General features: G+C 40.8%; 1 protein-coding gene across 3 annotated transcripts in view; it reads right to left on the bottom strand.

The window, feature by feature from the left end:
- Positions 1-1,620: 1,620 nt before the first annotated feature.
- LOC138762298 (vimentin-like) overlaps positions 1,621-24,984 on the bottom strand; it is a 57,993-nt gene continuing 34,629 nt past the window's right edge. For 2 of the 3 annotated variants that reach the window (XM_069936034.1, XM_069936032.1), the window contains 2 exons: positions 18,171-18,238; positions 1,621-1,883 (listed from right to left, as the gene is read on the bottom strand). In XM_069936034.1, the coding sequence (XP_069792135.1) occupies positions 1,848-1,883; positions 18,171-18,238 (104 nt within the window). In that variant the 3' untranslated portion in view covers positions 1,621-1,847. The remainder of the gene's footprint in view (positions 1,884-18,170; positions 18,239-24,984) is intronic. The other variant, XM_069936033.1, reaches the window with a different exon arrangement.

Raw genomic sequence — 24,984 nt, 5'->3', positions numbered from 1 at the left:
CAACCTTCTATGCACTAATGAATAAATCCCAGTCTACTCAATCTTTCTTTGTATTCTAGATTCTGCAATCCAGGCAACATTTTAGTCAATCTCCTGTGCACCCTCTTAACCTTATTGATGTCCTTCCTATAATTTGGAGACCAGAACTGCACACAATATTCCAAACTTGGCTGCACCAATGCCTTGAACAGACTCAACGTTACCTCCCAGCTCCTATATTCTGTGGTATGATTAATAAAGCCCAGCATACCAAAAGCCTTCTTCACCACCCTATCTACATGAGAATCCACTTTCAAAGAACGATGAACCATTATTCCAAGATCACTCTGTTCCTCTGCATTCCTCAATGCCTCCCCTTCACTCTTTTGATTATTCTTCCAAACATTAAGCACTTCACACTTATCTACATTGAACTCCATCTGTCACCTTCCTGCCCACTCTTCTAAGCAGTCCAAATCCATTTGCAGTCTCTGAAAACCATCCTCACTATCCAAAATTCCCTCTATTTTTGTATCATCCACATACTTACTCACCCAATTCACCACTCCATCATCCAAATCATTAATGTTAATGATGAACAAGGGACCCAACACCGATCCCTGAGTCACACCGCTCATCACTGGCCTCCAACCTGACAGACAGTTATCCACCATGACTCTCTGGTGCCTATCTTCTAGCCACCGCTGAACCCATCTGACTCTCTCGACATTAATCCCTAGTGCCTGCACCTTCCTCATCAACCTTCCATGTGGAACCTTATCAAAAGCCTTACTGAAATCCAGATAGACTACATCTACTGCTCTACCCTCATCAACCTTTTGTCACTTCCTCAAAAAATGCAACAAGATTTGTCAAACATGACCTTTGCCTCACCAACCCATGTTAGGTGTCCCTTATCAATCCCTGCCCCTCTAGATACTCATACACATTATCTAATTTATTGAGGTTTACTTGCTCTTGAAGCAAAGCAGAAAAAGTTGAATGGATTGCTGCCTGGGATGAGAAGATTCTCAAGGTGAGACTGACCAAAATGGCCTTGTACTCTTTGAAGTTTAGATGAATGAGAACTGATCTTTTACATGTGAAATATACATTTCTTGGGTTATAATTGGGTAGATGCTGAGAGGGTGTTTTCCTTGCGGGAATCTAGAAATTGGAAAACGTCATCTCAGGACGTGTGTGCTTGTTGAGTGCAATTAGGTGTTATTTTCTCAGACATTTATGAATCTTTGAAATTACTTTAAATCAGAGAATTGTGGAGCATAGAAAATGTATTCAAATGTATGGCAGGTAGATTTCTGGGCAAGAGGTGAATCACTGTTCATGGAGGGGGAATGTTGGTTGGATAAATCAGCCATCATGTAATTAAATGTCAGACCAGGTTTATAGGGTGGTATGGATTAAATAAGGTTCTGCATTAGGCTTTTATACTGTATTCTCTGGCATATGTGGTGAGATATTTTCTGAAATAAGTATCTGCTATTACCAGAAAATTGTTGGGGTAGGATATATATTTGCCACCAGAAAGAGAAAGCTTGGAGCTTTAATTTTTGGTTAAATGTGCTTTATTTATAATTTTGAAAAACTGACATAAGCAATTGTCATTAAATAGAAACAAAATTCAAAGGCACTTCTATTAAAATTTATTCTCAGACAATACATGTGAAATTCATATGTCATATCAAAATTAGTGGTCCAAGTCACATTTGCTCAAATAATTGAAAAATGTATCATGTGGATTTTGTGGTGTCATATTTAAGGTTCGAGCTCTTTCCATAAGATGTAACTGAGAATGTGAAATCAATGGGACTCAGATCTGGAGTCATTTCATTTTCAACATCTTGGTTTTAGTCTTGATCAAGGGCACACAAATCTTCATTTTCCTGCAGAAATTGAATTGAAGAAATTATTCAGGTGAAAAATTACAGTCTACATTTCCAACTTTCTCTGATTCCCTGCCTCGACCTTCCAGAATATTCAAAGTACAGTCGAACACTGTAAGGTAAAACATCATGAGATGGGAATGTGTAGGGAGTTACCCTGTACAGGGCAGTAACAAGAAGGGGAGGTGTCCTTGTACTCCTGTTAGGTAAAACATCATGAGATGGGAATGTACAGGGCTGTAACAAGATGTGAATGCATCCTTGTACTTACAAGATAAGAGAGACATTGATGGATTGAGAGGCAGGAAGCTAGCAGGGAAAGGATAGCAACAGTTTTAGTCATTGGACAAGTAATGATATGATGATGTTCTAAGCATGTATCCAAGGGTATAAAAAATCACCATTTTGCTGATAACGGCAGAATGCATTCTCCGACTAACATGGTTGGTCGCAAGTGTTACAATCCGGTAATAAAGAACAAAGAACCCTGATTTCGACTCAGCCTGGTGTTTGTCTCACTCATTCATGAACAAAGCAGACCTAACAACACTCGCTCATTATTTTATTTCAGTATTTTTTTATTTGTGGGTTTTGTTGGAAAGTCCGCATTAACTTCTTAACTGCTCAGTGATTAATCTAAATTAACCCTTGTATTGATGGCAGTCATTTTATCACACTTTCAAAATTTTAGTCAGGGACAATGAAGGAATATAAATAAGTTTCAAGTCAGGAAGATCTGATTAGAGGATGCTTCTTGGTGGTATAATCCCATGCATTCTCCTTATCCTTCTAGGTGATAAGAGTGAGAAGTTTAAAGGGTGCTGCAGAAGCCTTGATGAGTTACACAGTGGATCTAATGGATAGTACACACTATACCCACAGTGTGCCAAAAGAAAAAATGAATATTCATTGTTATGTTGTAGTTGTATGGGATGTTGGTGAGGCCCTATTTGGAGTACTATGTTCCGTTTTGGACACCATGCTGGAGAGGGTGCAGAAAAAATTGGCAAGGATGTTGCCAGGATTTGGGAGCCTGAGCTATAGGGAGATGTTGAACAGGTTGGGGCTTTTTCCCTTGGATTGCAGAAGGATGAGGGGTGATCTCGTGGAGGTGTACAAAATCATGTGGGGAATTGATCGGGTGAACACTGAGAGTCTTTTGTCCAGAGTAAGGGAATTGGTAATCAAAGGACACAAGTTTAAGATGAGGGGAAGACGTAACAGGAAACTGAGGGGTAGTTTTTTTTTCCACATGTAGGATGGTGGGTATATGGAAAAAAGATGCCAGAGGAGGTGATTGAGGCAAGTGCTATTACAAAATTTAAGAAATATTTGGATGGATACATAAGATGGTTAACAGGGATCTGAGCCAAACACTGGCAGTGGGACTGGTGTGGTGGGACATTTTGGTCAACATAGGCTAGTTGAGCTGATGGGCCTGTTTCCATGCTGTTTGACTCTACAAGTGAGGTCCAGTATATATGATTGTGTTTGACATCCATATACATTCTTTCAACAAAGGGATGGAATACTAAACTGGCCAAGTTTCCAACTGTGTAAGTACCAGTCTTTGCTGAGGATTAGATCAGGGAAAAGAGAGGAGGCTTGTTTGGAGAATGACAAATGGCTGAAAATTGTGACAAGATGGGTTTGTAATCTGATACTGCAAAGCATTTCTGAAGCTGTTACGGTTACAAATAGCTAATCATAAAATGATCACAATATGAAATATATTGGCTTGAGAGGCTTTGGCGAGCAGAGGTTGAGGACCAGCATCTCTGGATTAAGGTAAGACTGTATATTTGTCATATTATCTTTTTTGTTTTTTTTTCTCTTTGTCAGGTGAGAGGGAGAGAGAGACTGATGAATGCGAGAGCAGTTTGCTATTCTCCGTGTCAAGATGTGGGAGGTCCTGGAGTCTTCTAGCCTCCCAGACATCCACATCTGCTCTAGGTTGCTGAGCTGTAGCGTCTCAGGGACCAAGTTAGGGAACTGGAACCGGAGCTCGATGACCTCATTCTGGTCAGGGAGAGTGAGGCCGTCATAGGTTGGAGTTATAGTTAGGTGGTCTCACCAGGACCATGGGAGGAGAGTCAGTGGGTTACAGTTAGGAGGGGTAAGGAAGACAGTTAGGCTGGGGAATGCAGCAGTGGCTATATCTCTGGCACAGGGTCAGCCTCTGTAGCCCAGAAGGGTAGGGAAAGGGAGAGGAGGGCAATAGTTATAGGGGATTCGATGGTCAGGAGGACTGATAGAGGATTCTGTGGATAAGACAAAGGAATGGTGGTTTGCCTCCCTGGTGCCAGGGTCTGGGATGTAACTTCATGTGTCCATGACATCCTAAAAGGGGAGGCTAATGAACCAGAGATTATGGTCCATGTTCGTACAAACGACATAGGGAGGAAGGAGAAAGTTGTCCTAAAAAATTATTATAAGGAGTTAGGTAGGGAGCTGAGAAGAAGGACCGCAAAGGGGATGATCTCTGGATTACTTCCTGTGCCACGTGATAATGAGGGCGAATAAAATCAGGTGGATGTTGAATGCGTGGCTAAAGGGGTGGAGTAGGGATCAGGATTCAAGTTCTTGGATCACTGGGACCTATTCTGGGGGAAGTGGAGCATGTACCGAACGGATAGGTTGCATCTGAATCCCAGAGGGACCAGGATCTTGGCAGGGGCTTTTGCTAGGGCTACTAAGGGGACTTTAAACTATGGCTGGGGGAAGGGGTCCATGTAAGGGAGGACAGTGGAGAGAGGTTTTTTTCGGCAAAGAGAAAAGGCTTATAGACAAAATTTGGGGGAGGAAAGGCAGTTGATCGAGGAGGAAAGGGATAGGTGCTATGATGGAGGGGGGGTTGATGGAAACAAATAATAGTGTGGACAGTAAAGAGGGGGATAGGCAAAAGGTAAGATGTGGGAAATCTTTGAAATGCATTTACTTCAATGCTAGTATTGTAAGGAAGGTGGACGAGCTGAAAGTGTGGATAGGCACTTGGCAGTATGACATGGTGGCAATTAGTGAGATGTGGTTGCAAGAGGGATGTGACTGGGATATCGCTGCTTTAGGTGTGATAGAATTGTAGGGGTAAGCGAGGGTGTGGCATTACTTGTCAGGGAAAATATTACAGTAGTGCTGAGGCATGATAGATTGGAGGGCTCATCAAGGGAGGCAGTGTGGGTAGAATTAAAAAATAGAAAAGGTGAGGTTACAATTATAGGGGTGTATTATAGGCCACCTAGTGGGGAGCGAGAACTAGAGGAACAAATGTATAAGGAAATAGTTAAGATGTGCAATAAGCACAGGGTTGTGTTAGTGGGAGATTTTAATTTTCCTAATATAGATTGGGAAACACAGTCAGTGAAAGGGCTGGGTGGCTTAGAATTTGTAAAATGTGTGCAGGGTAGTTTTTTGCAGCAAATGAAATAGGGCAGGTGACTGAGGTGTGTGTTGGGGAGCACTTCGGATCTAGTGATCTTGGATCCATTAGTTTCGACATAATTATGGAAAAGAATAGGTTTGGTCCAACAATGAAGGTTTTTGAGTGGGAGAAAGCCAGATTTGATAAAATGAGAAGGGATTTGCAGGGAGTAGTTTGGGCTGATTTGTTTTTTGGGAAGGAGGTAGAGGAGAATTGGAGGGCATTTAAAGGTGAGATTTTGAGGGTGCAGAATCTTTATGTTCCTGTTAGGATAAAAGGCAGGGCCAGATGTTCAAGAGAGCCGTGGTTTTCAAGAGAGATTAAGAAGTTGTTTTGAGATAAAAGGGATGCCTACATTAAATATAGGAAGCAAGGTATGGACAAGATCCTTGAAAGATACATAGGCTGTAGAAAGAAGCTTAAGAAATAGGGTGAAAGTAAATCCGAAGGGTTTTTACAAATATGTGAATAGCTAAAGAAGAGTGAAGTATAGAATTGGTCCACTAGAGAATCGGAGCAGATGAATGTGTGAGGAGCCAAATGAGATGGGGGAAGATATTGAATGAATTCTTCTCGTCGATATTCACTAGGGAAATGGATATGGAATTGTGTAGGATATGTTTTTTTTATTTATCACTTCACTGTAAACATATCAATAACAATATATACAAATATTCATCATTAAAATATACAGTGACCTTTTCATTTATTTTTCCCCCCTTCCTCCCACCCTCCCTACCCCCAATGTAAAGTAAGAAATAAAGAATAAACAAAAAATAAATAAACAATAAAAGAACACAAAAGAAAAGAAATCATGTCGTCCAGAATTCCATATTTTAATATTGTCGTGTTTAGATCTTTTCAATTTAAAAGATGGAGGTCTGAAATCGGTGGTTTTTAGTATATTGTATGTATGGTTCCCAAATTTGTTCAAATAAAGTATGTTTGTTTTTTAGATTGTAGGTAATTTTTTCTAATGGAATCCACTTGTTCATTTCTATGTGCCAGAGTTGTATTTTAAGGTTGCCTCCATTTTCCACGTTGTCATTACGCACATTTTTGCTGCTGTGAGTGCAATCATAGCAAATCTTTTTTAGGCTCCGTCTAATTTTAGGCCTAATTCTTTGTCTTTTATATTGTTTAACAGAAAGATTTCTGGATTTTTTGGTATCTTATTTTTTGTAATTCTATTTAATATTAAATTTAAATCCTCCCAAAAGGTCTTCACTTTTGTACATGTCCAAATTGCGTGTAATGTTGTTCCAATTTCTTGTTTATAACAGAAGCATATCTGTCTGACATTGTTGGGTTCCACTTTTAACTTTTGAGGTGTAACGTATAGTCTATGTAACCAATTGTATTGTATCATATGAAACCGAGTATTTATTGTATTATTCATGGTTCCTGTGCATAGATCCTCCCATGTTTTGTTCTTCATTCGTATATTTAAATCTTTTTTCCCAACCTTGTTTGGGTTTATAAATTACTTCATCATTTTCCCTGTATTGCAATTTTTTTTTACTATTGCGGTGTCTGTAATTAAGTATTCATAGCAGCTACTCTCAGGTCATCTTAGACTAGTTCCCAATTTTTCTTTCAATTAAGTTTTCAACTAATAGTATGAAAATATTGTACCATTCGATATTCCGTATTTGTCCTTTTAATTGTTCAAATGTTAATAAATTATTTCCCAAAAAGCTATCTTTTATTCTTTTAATTCCTTTTCTAGCCTTTTCCTTAAAAAATAAATTGTCTATGGTGAAAGGAATTAATGGGTTTTGCATCAATAGTATTTGTGGTATTTGATAATTTATCATCCTTCATTCTCTTTCATATTTTTAGTATATGATGTAGTACTGGTGAATTGTTGAGTTGCACCAGTTTCTCATTCCATTTATAAAGTAAATGCTCCAGGACCTTTTCTCCTAGTTTATATAATTCTATCTCAAGCCAATCCGGTTTTTCTCCCATCTGGTAACATTCTAATAGAAATCTTAACCGTGCTGCCCTGTAATAATTTTTGAAATTTGGTAGCTGCAATCCTCCTTGTTTATACCTCCACGTTAATTTTTCCAAAGCCATTCTTGATTTTTTTGCCCTTCCATAAAAACTTTCTTATTAATTTATTCACTCTCACAAAAAATTCCCCTGTCAAGGGAATTGGTAACGTTTGGAACACATATTGTATCCATGGAAATATATTCATCTTGATGCAGTTTACTCTCCCTATTAGAGTTAACGGTAGATCTTTTCTTATTAATGGTTGATAGTTTAATTTATACAAATGATTTAAATTATTATATATCCTGATACCAAGGTAGTGTATAGCTTGTGATTGCCATTTAAAATGGGATTCCTTTTTACATTTTGTATAATCAACTTCGTTCAATGGCATCACTTCACTTTTATTAATATTAACCTTGTAACTTGATATCTCTCCATATTCTTTCAATTTCATATATGCTTTTTATTTATTTATTTGGGTCATTAAATGTACTATGATATTGTCCACAAATAGGCTAATTTTAAATTTTTTCTCTTCCTTTTATCATACGATCCTTTCATAACAGTTCTGATAATGGTTCTATAACCAAAGCAAACAAGGAAGGTGATAATGGGCATCCCTGCCTAGTTGACATACTCAATTTAAAGTGATCTGAAACATATCCATTTGTTACTACTTTTGTCAAAGATCCATTATTCAGTGCTCTTATCCAATTAATAATTTTTTTCTGGTAATTTGAATTTCTGTAATACTTTAAGTAGATAATTCCATTCCACCCTGTTGAAAGCTTTCTCTGCATCTAGAGAAACTACCACAGATGACGTTTTATTTATTTGTGTTGTATGGATTAAATTAATAAACTTACAGACATTATCTGCTGCTCTTCTATTTTTAACAAATCATGTCTAATCTAATTTCACTAATTTCGGTACACAGTCTGCCAATCTGTTTGCTAGTAGTTTTGCAATTAGTATTTAGCAAAGATATTGGTCGATATGACACTGTTGACAGCGGATCTTTTCCCAGTTTTTGGAATTACTGTAATTATTGCCATTTTACATGAGTCAGGCAAATTTTGGGTCTCTTCCACTTGTTTCATTACCTCTAAAAGAAGCGGAATTAAATTCTTCTTTGGCTTGGCTTTGCGGACGAAGATTAATGGAGGGGTAATGTCCACGTCAGCTGCAGGCTCGTTTGTGGCTGACAAGTCCGATGCGGGACAGGCAGACACGGTTGCAGCGGTTGCAAGGGAAAATTAGTTGGTTGGAGTTGGGTGTTGGGTTTTTCCTCCTTTGTCTTTTGTCAGTGAGGTGGGCTCTGCGGTCTTCTTCAAAGGAGGTTGCTGCCCGCCGAACTGTGAGGCATCAAGATGCACGGTTTGAGGCGATATCAGCCCACTGGCGGTGGTCAATGTGGCAGTCCTTGTACCTCTTCTTTGGTGCACCTCTGTCTTGGTGCCAGTGGAGAGCTCGCCATATAACACGATCTTGGGAAGGCGATGGTCCTCCATTCTGGAGACGTGACCTACCAAGTGCAGTTGGATCTTCAGCAGCGTGGATTCGATGCTGTCAGCCTCTGCCATCTCGAGTAGTTCGATGTTGGTGATGAAGTCGCTCCAATGAATGTGGAGGATGGAGCGGAGACAATGCTGGTGGAAGCGTTCTAGGAGCCGTAGGTGATGCCGGTAGAGGACCCATGATTCGGAGCTGAACAGGAGTGTGGGTATGACAACGGCTCTGTATACATTAATCTTTGTGAGGTTTTTCAGTTGGTTGTTTTTCCAGACTCTAAAGGCGCTATTTGCCTTGGCGAGTCTGTTGTCTATCTCGTTGTCGATTCTTGCATCTGATGAAATGGTGCAGCCAAGATAGGTAAACTGGTTGACCGTTTTGAGTTTTGTGTGCCCGATAGAGATGTGGGGGGGCTGGTAGTCATGGTGGGGAGCTGGCTGATGGAGGACCTCAGTTTTCATCAGGCTGACTTCCAGGCCAAACATTTTGGCAGTTTCCGCAAAACAGGACATCAAGTGCTGAAGAGCTGGCTCTGAATGGGCAACTAAAGCGGCATAGTCTGCAAAGAGTAGTTCACGGACAAGTTGCTCTTGTGTCTTGGTGTGAGCTTGCAGGCGCCTCACAATGAAGAGACTCCCATCCGTGCGGTACCGGATATAAACAGCGTCTTCATTGTTGAGGTCTTTCATGGCTTGTTTCAGCATCATGCTGAAGAAGATTGAAAAGAGGGTTGGTGCGAGAACGCAGCCTTGCTTCACGCCATTGTCAATGGAGAAGGGTTCAGAGAGCTCATTGCTGTATCTGACTCGACCTTGTTGGTTTTCGTGCAGTTGGATAACCATGTTGAGGAACTTTGGGGGGCATCCGAGGCGCTCTAGTATTTGCCAAAGCCCTTTCCTGCTCACAGTGTCAAAGGCTTTGGTGAGGTCAACAAAGGTGATGTAGAGTCCTTTGTTTTGTTCTCTGCACTTTTCTTGGAGCTGTTTGAGGGCAAAGACCATGTCAGTACTTCCTCTGTTTGCGCGAAAGCCGCACTGTGATTCTGGGAGAACATTTTCGGCGACACTAGGTATTATTCTATTTAGGAGAATCCTAGCGAAGATTTTGCCTGCAATGGAGAGCAGCGTGATTCCCCTGTAGTTTGAGCAGTCTGATTTCTCGCCTTTGTTTTTGCACAGGGTGATGATGATGGCATCACGAAGGTCTTGAGGCAGCTTTCCTTGGTCCCAGCAGAGCTTAAAAAACTCATGCAGTTTGGCATGCAGAGTTTTGCTGCCAGCCTTCCAGACCTCTGGGGGGGGGGGGGGGGGAATTCCATCCATACCTGCTGCTTTGCCACTTTTCAGTTGTTCAATTGCCTTATATGTCTCTTCCCAGGTGAGGACCTCATCCAGCTCTAGCCTTAAGGGCTGTTGAGGGAGCTGGAGCAGGGTGGATTCTTGGACTGAGTGGTTGGCACTGAAAAGAGATTGGAAGTGTTCTGACTATCGGTTGAGGATGGAGATCTTGTCGCTGAGGAGGACTTTGCCGTCTGAGCTGCGCAGCGGGCTTTGGACTTGGGGTGAGGGGCCGTACACAGCCTTTAGAGCCTCGTAAAAACCCCTGAAGTCGCCAATGTCCGCACTGAGCTGGGTTCGTTTGGCGAGGCTAGTCCACCACTCATTATGGATCTCCCGGAGTTTGCGCTGAAGATGGCTGCACGTACTACGGAAGGCTCGTTTCTTCTCTGGCTAGGACGGCTTTGCAAGGTGAGCCTGGTGGGCAGCTCGGATCTTTGCCAGCAGCATCTGGATTTCCTGGTTGTTTTCGTCGAACTCGTCCTTGTTTTTCCTTGAGGAGAAGCCCAGTACCTCTTCAGTGGATTGCAGTATGGCAGTCTTCAGCTGATCCCAGAGGGTTTCAGGGGACGAGTCCGTGAGGCGGATTGCATCCTCGAGCTTTGCTTGGAGGTTTGCCTGGAAGTTTCCTCTCACTTCGTCTGACTGCAAGTTTCCAACATTGAACCTCTTTTTGGGGGCTTTACTGTTCCTGGACTTTGGCTTGAAGTGAAGGTTGAGCTTGCAGCGAACAAGCCGGTGGCATTCCGCGCTGGGCATGACCCTGGTGTGGAGCACATCTCGTTTGTCTCTTTCTCGCACCAGGACGTAGTCCAGGAGGTGCCAGTGTTTGGATCGGGGATGCATCCAGGTAGTCTTCAGGCTGTCCCTCTGCTGAAAAAGGGTGTTTGTAATGACAAGCCGCTGTTCTGCGCAGAGCTCCAACAGGAGGCACCCATTGTCGTTGCACTTGTCGACACCATGCTTGCCCAGGATTCCTGGCCAGGTTTCTGAGTCTTTGCCGACGTGAGCGTTGAAGTCGCCAAGGATGACAACCTTGTCGGCTGTAGGGGTGCGTTGAATGAGGTTGCGCAGATCAGTGTAGAACTTGTCCTTTTCTGCTGGTTCCGCCTGGAGGGTTGGAGCATAAACACTGATGAGGGTGATGCGACGCTTGTTTAGAAGGGGGAGTCGCATGGACATGATCCGGTCCGAGTGGCCTGTCGGGAGGTTTTCGAGTTTGGAGGCAATGAAGTTCTTGACCATGAAGCCTACACCAGATAGGCATTGTTCATCCATAGGTTTGCCAGACCAGTAGAGTGTGTAGCCTGCGCCGCATTCTTGGAGGCTGCCTACATCTGCAAGGCGGACTTCACTGAGAGCGGCTATGTTGATGTCGAGTCTGAGGATTTCATGTGCAATGAGGGCAGACCAACGTTCAGGTCGGTGGCTGTCAGCCTTGTCTAGCATGGTTCTGATGTTCCAGCAAGCTAGCTTGAGTTTGTGAGCATCTTTTGAGGGGGAGGACGTGGACATGTCCTCGGGCCTGCGCAAAGGAACTTTTAGGTGGAGTGCAGTGTGCGCAGTACTGGCACAAATTAATAGATTACTAAATACCTTATAAAACTCTGTAGGGAATCCATCCTCGCCTGGTGTTTTGTCATTTGGTTGTGTCATTAATGTATCCTGTATTTCTGTAACTGTCAGGGGTTTTAGCAAATTATTTTGATCTTCCAATTGTAATTGTGGTAATTCAATATTTGATTTAAAAAATCATCAATTTTGTCATTCCTCCCTGTACTTTCTGTTTGATACAATTTTTGAAAACCCATTAATCTCCCGTGGGTTATATGAAATCTGTGTATCCTCCTTTCTTATTGCTAAGATAGTTATTTTTGTTTGTTCTGTTTTAAGTTGCCAGGCCAATATTTTGTGGGTTTCTCTCCTCATTCATAAAATCTTTTTGTTTTCATAATGTTTTTCTCCACTTTTTTGTAATGTTTCACATTTTAATTTTTTATCTGCCAATTTTCTCTTTTTTTCTATATCTTTCCTTCTCATTAAATCTTTTTCTACAGTTATTATCTCTTTTTCCAACCGTTCTATTTCCAGATTATTCTTTTTTAATCTTAGTCGTGTAACTAATTATTTGTCCCCTAATAAAGGCCTTCATTGTGTCCCAAAATATAAATTTATCTTTTACTGAATTTGTATTTATCTCAAACTATATTTTGATTTGTTGTTCAATGTATTCCCGAAAGTCTCGCCTTTTTAACAATATAGGGTTTAACCTCCATCTATATGTTTTCGGTGGAATATCCTCTAATTCAATTGTTAGTAACAAGGATGAGTAGTCAGGTAAAAGTCTTGCCTTATATTCGGTCTTTCACATTCTCCCCTGGATCAGAGCTGACAACAAGAACATGTCGATCCTAGTATAGGTTCTGTGTCTGTTTGAATAATGTGAGTAATCTCTTTTTTCCTCCATATATCCATTATTTTCAAATCATGCATTGTTATTAAATTTGATTGCTTTAATATTGTTTTTGTTATCTTCCCGGTTTTATTCATCAATTGATCAAGGCTAAAATTAAAGTCCCCCCTGGTAAAGCATGTCCCTGTGTGTTTGCTATCTTTAAAAAGATGTCCTGCATAAATTCCTGATCATCTTCATTAGGTTCAGCAAGTTCCAAAATTCTGAATAAATCTGGCACTTCATCATTACAAATCTATCCGCAGGGTCCGTTATCTTAATTGGCAGATTCTTATTAACTAATATAGCAACTCCCCTGGATTTTGAGTTGCATGATGATGCCACTACATGACCTACCCAGTCTCTTTTCAACTCAGTTATGTGTGTTTCTTGTAGAAATGCTATGTCCATTATCTCCTTTTTAAATAGTGTCAGTAGCTTTTTTCTCTCAATTTGATTGTGGATTCCATTAATATTAAGAGTCATAAACTTCAATGTACTCATCTTACTCCTCCATTTTCAACTCCCTCCCACCTCTTCAACCCCTCCATCTCCCTTCTTCCAAAATCACTCTTTATTCTTACTCTAATCTTATCCTCTAATGTTTCTCCTAAAATTTTGCCCCCTTACCCTCATCTTGTGTCCTCTTGTTTCAACCTCCCCTGCTCTCAGGGGGAAGAGTCTACTTGCATCTAGTCTATCTATTCCCTTCCTAATTTTAAACACCTCTCTCAAATCCCCTCTCAACCGTCTATGTTCCAAGGAATAAAGTCCTAACCTCTTCAATCTTTCTCTGTACTCTTGGTATTTTAAGCCAGGCAACATCCTTGTAAATCTTCTCTGCTCCCTCCCCACCTTATCTATATCCTTCCTATAATTTGGAGACCAAAACTGAACACAATACTCCAAATTTGGCCTCACCAATGCCTTAAACAGTCGCAACATCACTTCCCAGCTCCTATACTCTATGCTATTTATGAAGGCTAACATACCAAATGGCTTCTTAACCACTCTGTCAACCTGAGAATCCACCTTCAAGGAAACCTGCAAGATCTCTTTGTACTTGTGCATTCCCCAATGTCCTCCCCTTTACTACCTATGTTCTATTTCGATTATTTTTACTGAAGTGAAGGACCTCACACTTCTCTACATTAAATTCCATCTGCCATCTTTCAGCCCAACTTTCCAGACAAACCAAATCCCTCTGCTATCCACCACTCCCCCTATTTTCATATCGTCTGGTTATTTACTTACCCAGTTAACTACCCCATCATCCAAATCATTAATATAAATTATGAACAACAGGGGACCTAGCTCCGATCCTTAAAATATAGCAAAGCCCTCTTTTTTAAAAAAACCTTAAACATCTATGTTCAAACTATTAATTTTCCAATTTATTTATATACATTATCTTAACAGTCCTTTTAATATTTCTTCTACTCTTCTTCTTGTTGCTTATTTGGCAATCGATCTGCAAAGCGATGAGTTTCTTCTGGATCTGAAAACAGTCTATTTTGCCCACCAGGAATGAATATCTTTAACACTGCTGGGTGTCACAACACAAAGTTATAACCTTTTTTTCCACATTATCATTTTTGCTAAATTAAACCCCTTTCATTTCTTTAAAAGTTCAAAGCTGATATCTGGATTTTAAAAATCTCATTGTACTTCATTGGTTACTTATTTTCTTTCACTTTTTTTCATTGCCAGTTCCAATATTTTCTCTCTCGTTGTGTATTGTAGCAGCTTTATTAGTATGGAGCATGGTTTCTGATGTGGTTGTGGCTTTGGCGCCAATGCTCTGTGGGCTCTCTCGATTTCTATTTCTTCTTGGAGTTGTTCCACTCCCAAGATGTGTGGGATCTATCCTTTTATAAATCCCTTTATATCCGCCCCTCACACCCACTATTTTGATATTATTACGCCAGCTGAAATTCTCTAAAATGTCAATTTTTGGGGCCAATAAATCTTGTGTCTTCTTAATCTCCTTCTCTCTATCTTCCAGTTTTTCTCTTAACTCATTCACCTCCATTTCCATGATGTCTTCCACATCATCAACTCGTTTCCGCATGTCTACCATAGCCTTCTCCATTCTCTGCATTTTTAAATCTGTCTCTTGCATAGCTTTTTTATAGTATTAAACTCAGTCCTCATTATGTCCATTAATATCTTTATTTGACTGTCAAAATACTCCTTGTCAATTGACTGCCTCTGTTTTGTACCTTTTATATTTTCCTGTACGTCTCTATCTTCCTCTTGGTCTTCTTGCTCTAGCTCTGTTTTTTGGCTCCTTATTGTTCCTTCTTCTGCCATTGTCTCTTCAGCAGCCTCTCCAGCCGCCGCAGCAGCAGCATCCTGCTGCCAGCGTCTGCTCCCACTGTCATCCTCGCTATAATGCATTTCTTTCTCGGGCACCACGAGACAGCATTCCAGACCTCACCGAGGGACATCGCAGCTCAGTTCTCCACTCACCAGCCTCGACGATCAGGCCATCCTCTTGGGAAGAGCTCCCTGCTCCCGGACACCTTTTTTTCCTGCGATTTCTTCATCTCCTCTCTGCTTGTCGTTGAATTCTTTTCCTTCTTTGGAGCCATCCTCAGATTGTTCTTATGCTTTTTATCTTGTAACATTTTTATATTTTACTTCTCGCTTTGTTTTTCTGCCTTTTTTAAAAAACTTTCTCTGAGGAGGGCTGGTTTTCCCCGACCAGCCACTACTCCATCACACGACCTCCCAATTTTGTAGGATGTGAGGCAAAAGGGGTAATTAGGGAAAAAATAGGGATTAGGAAAGAGAAGGTGTTGGAACTTCTGAAGTATATAAAGGTGGATAAGTTCCAGATCCCAACGGGAATATCCCCAGGACCTTGAGGGAAGTGGGAAGAAATAGCAGAGGCTCTGACAGTGATTTTTAATAGTCACTGGAGGAAGGTGTGGTGCCATGGGATTGGCGTGTTGCAAACGTGGTTCCTCTATTTAAAAAGGGCTTCAGGTGTAGGCCCAGCAATCATCAGCCAGTAAGCTTGACGTCGATGGTGGATAAACTAATGGTAAGTGTTCTGTGAGATAACATGTATAAGTATCTAGAGGGGCAGGGACTGATCAGGGACACCCAACATGGGTTTGTGAGGGGAAGGTCATGTTTGACAAGTCTTGTTGAATTTTTTGAGAAAGTGACTAGAAAGGTTGATGAAGGTAGAGCAGTAGATGTGGTCTATTTGGATTTTAGTAAGGCTTTCTATAAGTTTCCACATGGAAGGTTGATGACGAAGATTCAGGCGCTAGGGATTAATGTTGAGATAGTCAGATGGGTTCAATGTTAGCTAGAAGATAGGCACCAGAGAGTCATGGTGGGCAACTGTCTGTCAGGATGGAGGCCAGTGATGAGCAATGTGCCTCAGGGATCGGTGTTGGGTCCCTTGTTGTTCGTCATTAGCATTAATGATTTGGATGATGAAGTGGTAAATTAGGTGAGTAAATATGCAGACGATACAAAAATAGGGGATTTTTGGATAGTGAGGATGGTTTTCAGGGACTGCAGAAGGATTTGGACTGCTTGGAAGAGTGGGCTGAAAGGTGGCAGATGGAGTTTAATGTAGCTAAGTGTGAAGTTCTTCATTTTGGGAATAATAAAACAGGACGTATCCAGTGAAGGGGAGGGCATTGAGGTCCGCAGAGGAACAAAGGGACCTGGGGGTTATGGTACAGAGTTCATTGAAGGTGGATTCCCATGTAGACAGGGTGGTTAAGAAGGCTTTTGGTAGGCTGGCCTTCATAAATCAAAGCATAGAATATAGGAGCTGGGGGTGATGTTGAGACTGTTCAAGGCATTGGTGAGGCCAAGTTTGGAATATTGTGTGCAGTTCTGGTCCCCAAATTATAGGAAGGATATCAATAAGGTAAAGAGGGTGCACAGAAGATTTACTAAAATGTTTCCTGGATTGTAGTATCTAGAATACAGAGAAAGACTGAGTAGACTGGGTCTTTATTCATTGGAGCAAAGAAAATTGAAGGGGGGAATTTGACAGATGTATATAAAATTATGAGGGGAATAGATAAAGTAGAGGTGAATAGGCTCTTCTCCTTGAGGGTAGGAGAGATTGGAATGAGGGGTCATAAGTTAAGGGTTAGGGAGCAAAACTTTAGAGGTAACATAAGAGGAAGCGTCTTCACTCAGAGAATGGTGGCTGAGCGGAATGACCTTCTGGAAGAGGTGGTTGCAGCAGGGTCAATTTTATAATTTAAGAGAAGGTTCATTGAGTACATGGATGTGAGGGGATTGGAGGGTTATGGGCAGGGAGCAGGTAGGTGGAACTACCTAAATCGATGTGGACTAGAAGGGCCAATATGGCCTGTTTCTGTACTGTAATTGTTATATAGTTATGGGTGCAGTTTGAGGTCGTTATTTCTTGATTTGAATGTGTAATTAGTCTCCCAGTGGCAGAGCTATTTACCTTTCTTGTTGTCATACTCATTGTTTAAAAAAACTTGGTGGTAAATGCTAATTTTCAGATGAACCTTTGAGAAAGGGAGGAAATAAGTGTATTTCCACTCTAAGCATTTTTCCAGGTTAGGGCGTAGGGAAGTTGGAAATGAGTTAGAGCTCAGAATTGCTGTTTATTAGTCATGTCTAAACTTCTGCTCATAATTTTTCTCTTTATTATTAGCAACATACAGTATCTAGAAGTGAATTGTGGATGGCTCCTGGACTGCCCTGAAGCCTCCTCCCATTCTTCTGGGATGAATCTTCACTTAGCATCAATTCTGATTCAGGAATATTTTACCCATTAGAAGAAATATAAGTGCTATAAATTTTAACTTTTAAAAAAAATTTAGACATTCAGCACGTTAACAGGCCATTTCGGCCCACAAGCCCTTGCCAATTACTCCCTATTGACCTACAACCCCTGGTATATTTTGAACGGTCAGAGGAAACCCACGTAGACACAGGGAGAAAGTGAGAAAGTAAAAACTCCTTACCGACGGTGTCAAATTCAAATCCAGGTTGCAGTCACTGTAACAGTGTTGTGCTAACTGCTACCTTTTATTATTTTAAATAGCTGCATTAAATCATTCCCATTTACAGACAAGCAAATACAAGTTAACACAATCCTTTATCTAGATCAGCTATTCTCAATGAGGGTCCTTCAGCCCCCCTGGGGGGTCACACCATATTTACTGTAAGTAAAACCCCCCCCCTTTTCTTTTCACCTCATGTAACATAAATATTTTTTATTTGGTCTGTAGGAGAGAAGTATGGGGGAAAAAAATCAACTAAATGACTGCTTTACAGAGAAGATTATCCATGAACTTTGGGTAATCTTAGGGGGCCATAGCTGATAAAAGGTCGAAAATGGCTGCTCTAGATCGAATGAATATCATTCAGAATTAAATAACTATAAATGAAAATCAATGTAAGTACGGTTGACATGAACCTTATCCTGAATTTGAAATGCTTCAATGTTAATGGTTTTTGCCACCAATTGAACTTTCCATTGTATTTCTGTACATTTTGTTAAAGAAATTTTACTCCATAATTTTAAATGTATATAATTGCAATCTTACCTCAGATTCCTTGTCTTCATCAGATGAAGAAATTAAGCACGTCTCATTGGCATCTCTGGTCTCCTCTTCTAAAAGTATAGCGATTATTATTTATACAGTATTTCGTTTAAGTAAATTTGAAGTTATAGAAATATTTATGTGGTTTCTCGATTTAGAAAGCAGACAGCGAACTTTGCCAAGAATCACTTTTTTTTTAACACGCATATTTCAGAGAGACGACTTGGTTAAGCAGATTTACTACTTTCAATGGCTGGAAATTCTTTCACAATGATTTTGTTTTCCAAAGGAATTTAGCGGAATACCACTCAATATCAAAACTCATTTGGATCATTCAAATAAATAGGTGTATGGGAAGAGGCAGGTTAAATAGCATGCTATTTATGTATCAGCACAAAATGTACTTCAGCAACCAAGGCCCATGGGTGAAGTACACCAATCACAATAAAGAACAATTTAACTAAAGAAACATAGTTTTCTTTGTACAATTTTAACAGTGCTTAACTGGTCCATGGCACATGTCTGATAGTTCTGACGAGTGATACGTGAGGAGTGGCCATGTGATATTAATTGGGTAACCTCTTCTCTATGAAGTAATGTGATTTACCCTATGCAGGGTTGCATGGTCTATTTTGCTGTTATCAAAATCTGAACGCACACTTGACTTCAGTAACAAATACAATTGGACCATATGACATTGGAGCAGAATTAGGTCACTTGGTCCATCGAGTCCACCCTACCATTCTGTCATGGCTGACTTATTATTCTTTTCAGCCCCATTTCCTGTCTTTTTTGTAACATTTGTTTCCCTTCCTAATCAGGAACTCTATCTGAAATCTACTTGGCCTCCACAGCTTTCTGTGGCAATGAATCCCACAGATTCACCACCTTCAAGTAAAGAAATTCCTCATCTCTATTCTAAAAGGATGTTGTATTCTGAAGCCTTGCCCTCTGTCCCAGACATCAAAATTCAAGATCAAGATTCAATTTATTGCCATAGTAATAAAACAGTGTCATATTACTTTTTGCCTGTTGCAAAGCAGACAGATTCGCCATTGACAGGAATTGCCTAACCATCTCTTACAGTCAGACTTAACAGTCAGAGAGAGAAGCAAAAGAAAGTCCAACCAGAGTCACCAAGTGTCCGTAGTCACCTCCAGCACTTCTGCAGCCACACAGAGTCCAGGCCAAATGATTGACAACCCAAGCTCCAGATCCAAACCTCTAACATGGTCTGGGACCCTCCAGTGCCCTTGGCACCTTGTCGTTTCCAAGTTCCAATACCTGGAACTCCTCCAGCCAGTTCGAGCCAGTCTCCAGCAGCCCACAGGTTCCTCGCCTCAAGTCACCAACAGCCCACCATGTGCACTGGTCCCTCAGCTGCCAAGCCCCCTCTGGTTTGCCACCCCCATGGGTTATCTCCTCCTCTTCTCCCTATCAGAGGGTGCGTGATCATCTCATCCTCTGGTGAGGGAGGGGCTGTTGCCAATTGTAGAGCACGTCGAAAGAATCAAAGACTCTTTGATCCGAACCAAGGCTTTTATTAACAAAAGACTGGAGTATATCACAAGTAGGTCGACCAGTCCAGAATGATCTGAGTCTGGCTAGGAGCAACCCTTTAAGACCTGCCAGTAGGCGTGGGTATGCTCTCAGCCAATCACAGTCATCCTATACACATATATACATCAGTCATAGAATCTGTACTATCACACCGATTAATAAGCACTGCTATCTTGGTCGCAGGACTTCAACTAAAACCACTATTGGCTCTCTCGATAGGTTGTTCAAAGCCTGTGCAGAGCCAATGGCAGTCAACTGGACATCTGGACCTCGCGGGAGCGCTGCACCTCCGCACCCTCACTCCTCGCAGGTCCACACCAGCAGCAATGCTGCTGCTACAGTGGCTTCGGCAGTGCCACCATATGCCCTGCCCCATCTTTTCACCATATGAAACATTCTTTCCACATCGATTCTATTCAGGCTTTTCAGGTTTCAATGAAATCCTCCCTTTCTTCTAAATTCCAGTGAGTACAGTCAAACCCTTTCATTTCAGAGATTATTGTAGTGAATTTCCTCTAAACCCTTTCCAATCCCATCAAATCCTTTCTTAGATAAGGAGCCTAAAAACCACTCAAAATACTTCAAGTACAGTCTGATGTGCCTTATAAAGCTTCAACGTGACATCCCTTTTATCCCTCTTGAAATGAATGCCACATTGAATTTCCCTTCCCTACCACCAACTCTACATGCAAGATAACCTTTAAAGAATCTTGCGTAAGGACTCCCAAATCCCTCTACACCTTTATTCCTTCCACCAAAGTGCACGATCGTATACTTCACATTGTATTCCACCTACCATTTCCTTGTTCAATCTCCTAATTTGATTAATTCCTTCTGCAAACCCACTGCTTCCTCAACACCACCTGTGTGGCAGCCCCTCGCAGTCCCCTTGGGGTGCCTCACAAAATGAAGGACGAATGCGACGATCCAGCAGGCTGCGCGAGGGCCACAGCGGTGCCCTCCAGTTGGCCACAACTAAAGGAGCCTAACTGGTCTATCAAGGAATGTGGATTGCAAATGCACCAATCAGTGCTGAGAGGGCTTTGACCATGCCCCTTAGCTTGAGAATAAAAGCAGGGCTGTAAGCCCAATAAAGATCAGTGTTGACTACATTCAATTGGGGTTTGTGTTCTTTCTGGGAACGGTGTGTTCTTTCTGAGCTAACTTGCATACAGCTAATAACCTCTCCTGTGCTATAGGCTCTGCAGTGCCATAGCTTGTAGCAGGTAGCTACACTTGCTCTCTTCCAATCTTTGTATTGTCCACAAATCTGGCCACAAAGCCATTAATTCTATCATCCAAATTATTAATTACAACGTGAAAAAAAGCGGTTCTAGCAGTGGGCCCTTTGAAATACCAATGGTCAAAGGCAGCCAATCTTCTGTCCCTGTTAATATCTTTCCTGTAAATACCATGGGCTCTTGTCAAAAGTCTTCTGAAAATTGAAAAAGACAACATCCACTGTCTAGCTGTTGTTTCCTCAAAAAATTCCATCAGGTTTATCAGGCAAAATTTCCCCTTAAGGAAACCATTCTATTTTATCATGTATCTCCAAGTACCCCGAAACCTCACCCTTAGTAATAGATTCTAACATTTTGCCACCCACCAAAGACAGGTTTCCTGGCCTATTATTCTATATTTTGCCTCCCTCCCTTCTTAAAGAGTAGAGTGACATTTGCAATTTTACAATCCTCTGGAATCATTTCAGAATCTAGTGATTCTTGAAAGATCACTGCTTATATCTCCACAATCTCTTCAAGTACCTCTTCAGGAACCCTGTAGTCCATCTAGTCCTGGTGAATCCTTTAGACTTTTCCACATCCCTAGATTTAAAGATTCCTCTTTGAAACAGGGCAGAAATAAGACATTGGAGAGAGAGGAGACTACAGATAGAAACATAGAAAAATAGGTGCAGGAGTAGGCCATTTGGCCCTTCAAGCCATTCAATATGATCATAGCTGATCAGTACTCGGTTCCTGCCTTCTCCCCATATCCCTTGATCCCCTTAGCCACAAGGGCCAAATCTAACCTACTCTTAAATATTGACAAGGAACCGGCCTCAATTACTTCCTGTGGCAAAGAATTCACAGATCTACCACCCTCTGAGAGAATAAATATTTCCTCATATCAGTCCTTAAAAACTTTCCCCTTATTGTTAAACTGTGAACCCTGGTTCCCAGCATTGGAAACAACCTTACCTGCATCTCATCTGTCTAATCCCTTAAGAATTTTATATGTTTCTATAAGATCCCCCCTCAATCTTCTAAATTCCAGAGAATATAAGCTAAACATAATCTGCTGGAGAATTTGGTAGGTTAAACAGCAAACAGCAGTAATAGTTCTTTATCTAACATTAAGAAAGTTTGGGAACATGACTTTCAACAACTGTTGCTGAAGATACATGGGACCCTAGTTTGAAAAATGTACATTCATCCTCTCTCTGTGCTAGACATTCCTTATTACAATTTATAGTCCATAGGGCCCACTATTCCAAAGTTCAATTAGCTAAATTTTATCCCAATATATTTCTAAATATGAGAACTGTACAACTCCATAAGATATTTTATATTATATGTTCCGGCTAATGTACCTTCCTTTGTAACTACTGGAAAAAGGCATTTAGTGCACTATCTTTAATTCTTGATATAAATCTCTCTCCAAGCCCTTTTATTACTGTTTATGGAATGTGTGGACCAATGGACTTAATTTTGACTCCATCTCAATCAGTTGCTTTTTCTTCCCTGATTGTTAGAAGGCTCATTTTGCTGTGATGGAAATATGTTGTCCCTCCCACGCATGCATAATGGTTATTGGATTTGATGGCATCCCTCTCTTTAGAGAAAATTAGGTGCTCAACTACTTAAATGAGCATTACATATTTTTTTCTCTTTGGGGTTCTTTTTTCAATTATTTTCAAAATTTATAGATCAATTATTTTTGTTTTTTTTATCAAAACTTCTTTTTTTCATTTTTTGATCTATTATTATTGAAATTAGTCATGAATGCCTGGCTTTGATTGTAATGGCTCAGGTAACAGGTTAGGGTTAGAAATTATACTAGTTATAGGTTTTTTTCTTTTATTTCCTTTTTATCGACAACCTATGGATATGGATACATATGGATCATATGTATCTTGTTTACTGTTGTTTTCTATCTGTAATTTTAATTTACTTTTACCTGTATTTGATATTATTTTCTCAAAAACCAATAAAAAGATTGAAAAAGAACAGCAAACAGCATAGAAAAACTATGGTTGACATTTCAAGCTAAAACCCTTTATAAAGTCTGGGATATATAGAAGAGAAGCTAATGTAAGGGGGACAGGGAGGAGTGGTAGGAGAAGGCCCTGTGGGATAAGTGAATCAGGGAGAGGTGAAACATGGCGATCATAGATTGGCAGATACCAGGCAAAGAGAGAGAGAAGCAAAAAAAGCAAAGGGGTTCGAAGGAGGAAGATTAATCATGCAGGGTGATTAGAAGACAGCCAGTGCTGGAATTTGGTAAGAAAAGATAGTCAGTTCCATTTCTTCTCACTTTATACCAGCATTGTACCAGGGTAGGGCAGAGGGAGGGTGAGAAAGAGAAGAATCTGGAGAGGTTGGTGGGGGTTGGACCCAAGAGGAGGGTGATGCACCATCAATAACTCCAAAAGACTGAAGTTATGCAAAACTGATAGGCTTTTATTCACTATAGACTGGAGTCATGTCCATGCTAGCTGACTGCCTGAAATTGAGGAGCAGTCACCTTTATTCAGGAGTCTGTGGGAGGGGCCACAGGTCTAGTCAGCCAATGGGCGTGCCCAGACAGGTTAAACATACAAACAGAGGTTTACCACAGAGGTGAGATGGGAATGGATGGGATGAGTAGAAAAGAGGACAATAGCAGGGAGAAAAGAGAAGGGGGAAGAAGGAAGAGTGGAAATGGTTCAGAAGAGAGAAGGAACTAATTTTCTGAAATGAGAAAATTTGATAATCATATCGAACTGCTGACTGCTCAGCTGGAATAAGGGTTGTTGTTCCTCATTTACTTTGAGCCTCACTCTGGCAGAAGAGAAAGCCTAGGACAGACTGAAGAGTGTGATCCTACTGAAGAGGTTATGGATTGGCAGAGCTTTTTAAGTTTGATTTTTTTTTAAAATGGGCATTGGTCATATCAACATGAAGTTTTGTGTACAAAGAACACTATCTGTATATTAAAGTGGTATTAACTGAATGTCACTTTGAAAAAGGATATACTGGTTTTGGAGGTTGATTCTGGAAATGAAGAGACTATCTCAAGAGGAAAGGTTGAGTAGCTTACGACTATACTAATTAGAGTTCAGAAGGATGAGAAACATAAAATTATGAAAGCAATAAATAAAATGGAAGCAGGGACATTGTTCCACTGATAGTTGAGACATAGTCTCAAGATTGAGGGGAGTAGATTAAAGACAGAGACAAGGAGGAACTGCTCCTCCCAGTGAACCTGTGGAATTCTCTGCCCAAGGATGACAAAGATAGCTGGATTTTTGAATTTTGGGGGAATTAAAGGTTATAGGGAAGTGGAGCTGAGTCTGTCAGGAAAGATGTGGAATGATGCTTTCGGATTGGAAGTCTGCGTGCAGTGCTGTCTTGGGGCTGTTTGTGATGTGTATTAATGGCTTGGATGTGAATTTAATAAGTAGGGTTGGAAAGCTTGTGGATAACAATGGTGGTGCTGTGGTTGACGAGTAAGAAAATGTTGGGCAGAGCATCAGCAGATAGAATTTAATCCCAGGAAGTGCTAGGTAATGAATCTTGAGAAGTCAAATTGGAGTAGGATATATTCAGTAAACAGTAGGGCACTAAGAATGTTGATGAACAGCAGGACCTTGGGGTTCATAGATCCCAGAAAAATGCACAGGTAAATAGAATAGTGACAGTGGCATATGACATGCTTACCTTCAGAGCTTAGGACATAGACTATTAAAGTTGGACCAAACGCTAGTTAGACAACACTTGGACTATTGTTTGTGGTTGTAGTCACCAAAAAGGATCTGCTTCCAATGGAAAGAGTGTAGAGGAGATTCACCACAATATTTACAGGGCTTTAGTTATGAGGAGAAATTGGAGAGATTGGGCTCATTTTCCCTGGAGTGGAAGAAGCTGAGTGGTGACTTGGTATAAATAACAAGATTATAGGAGGCAAAAATGGAGCCATTAGACAGATTCCTTTTTCCATGGTAAGGGTATCAAAAAAAAAAGGATGTAGATTTAAAATTTGAAGCAAACATGAAGGA

Source organism: Narcine bancroftii, chromosome 4, assembly GCF_036971445.1.
Source record: "Narcine bancroftii isolate sNarBan1 chromosome 4, sNarBan1.hap1, whole genome shotgun sequence".
In the NCBI taxonomy this organism is placed as follows: Eukaryota; Metazoa; Chordata; class Chondrichthyes; order Torpediniformes; family Narcinidae; genus Narcine; species Narcine bancroftii.
The sequence above is the reverse complement of the archived record's forward strand: the minus strand, read 5'-3'. Positions and strand labels throughout refer to the sequence as shown.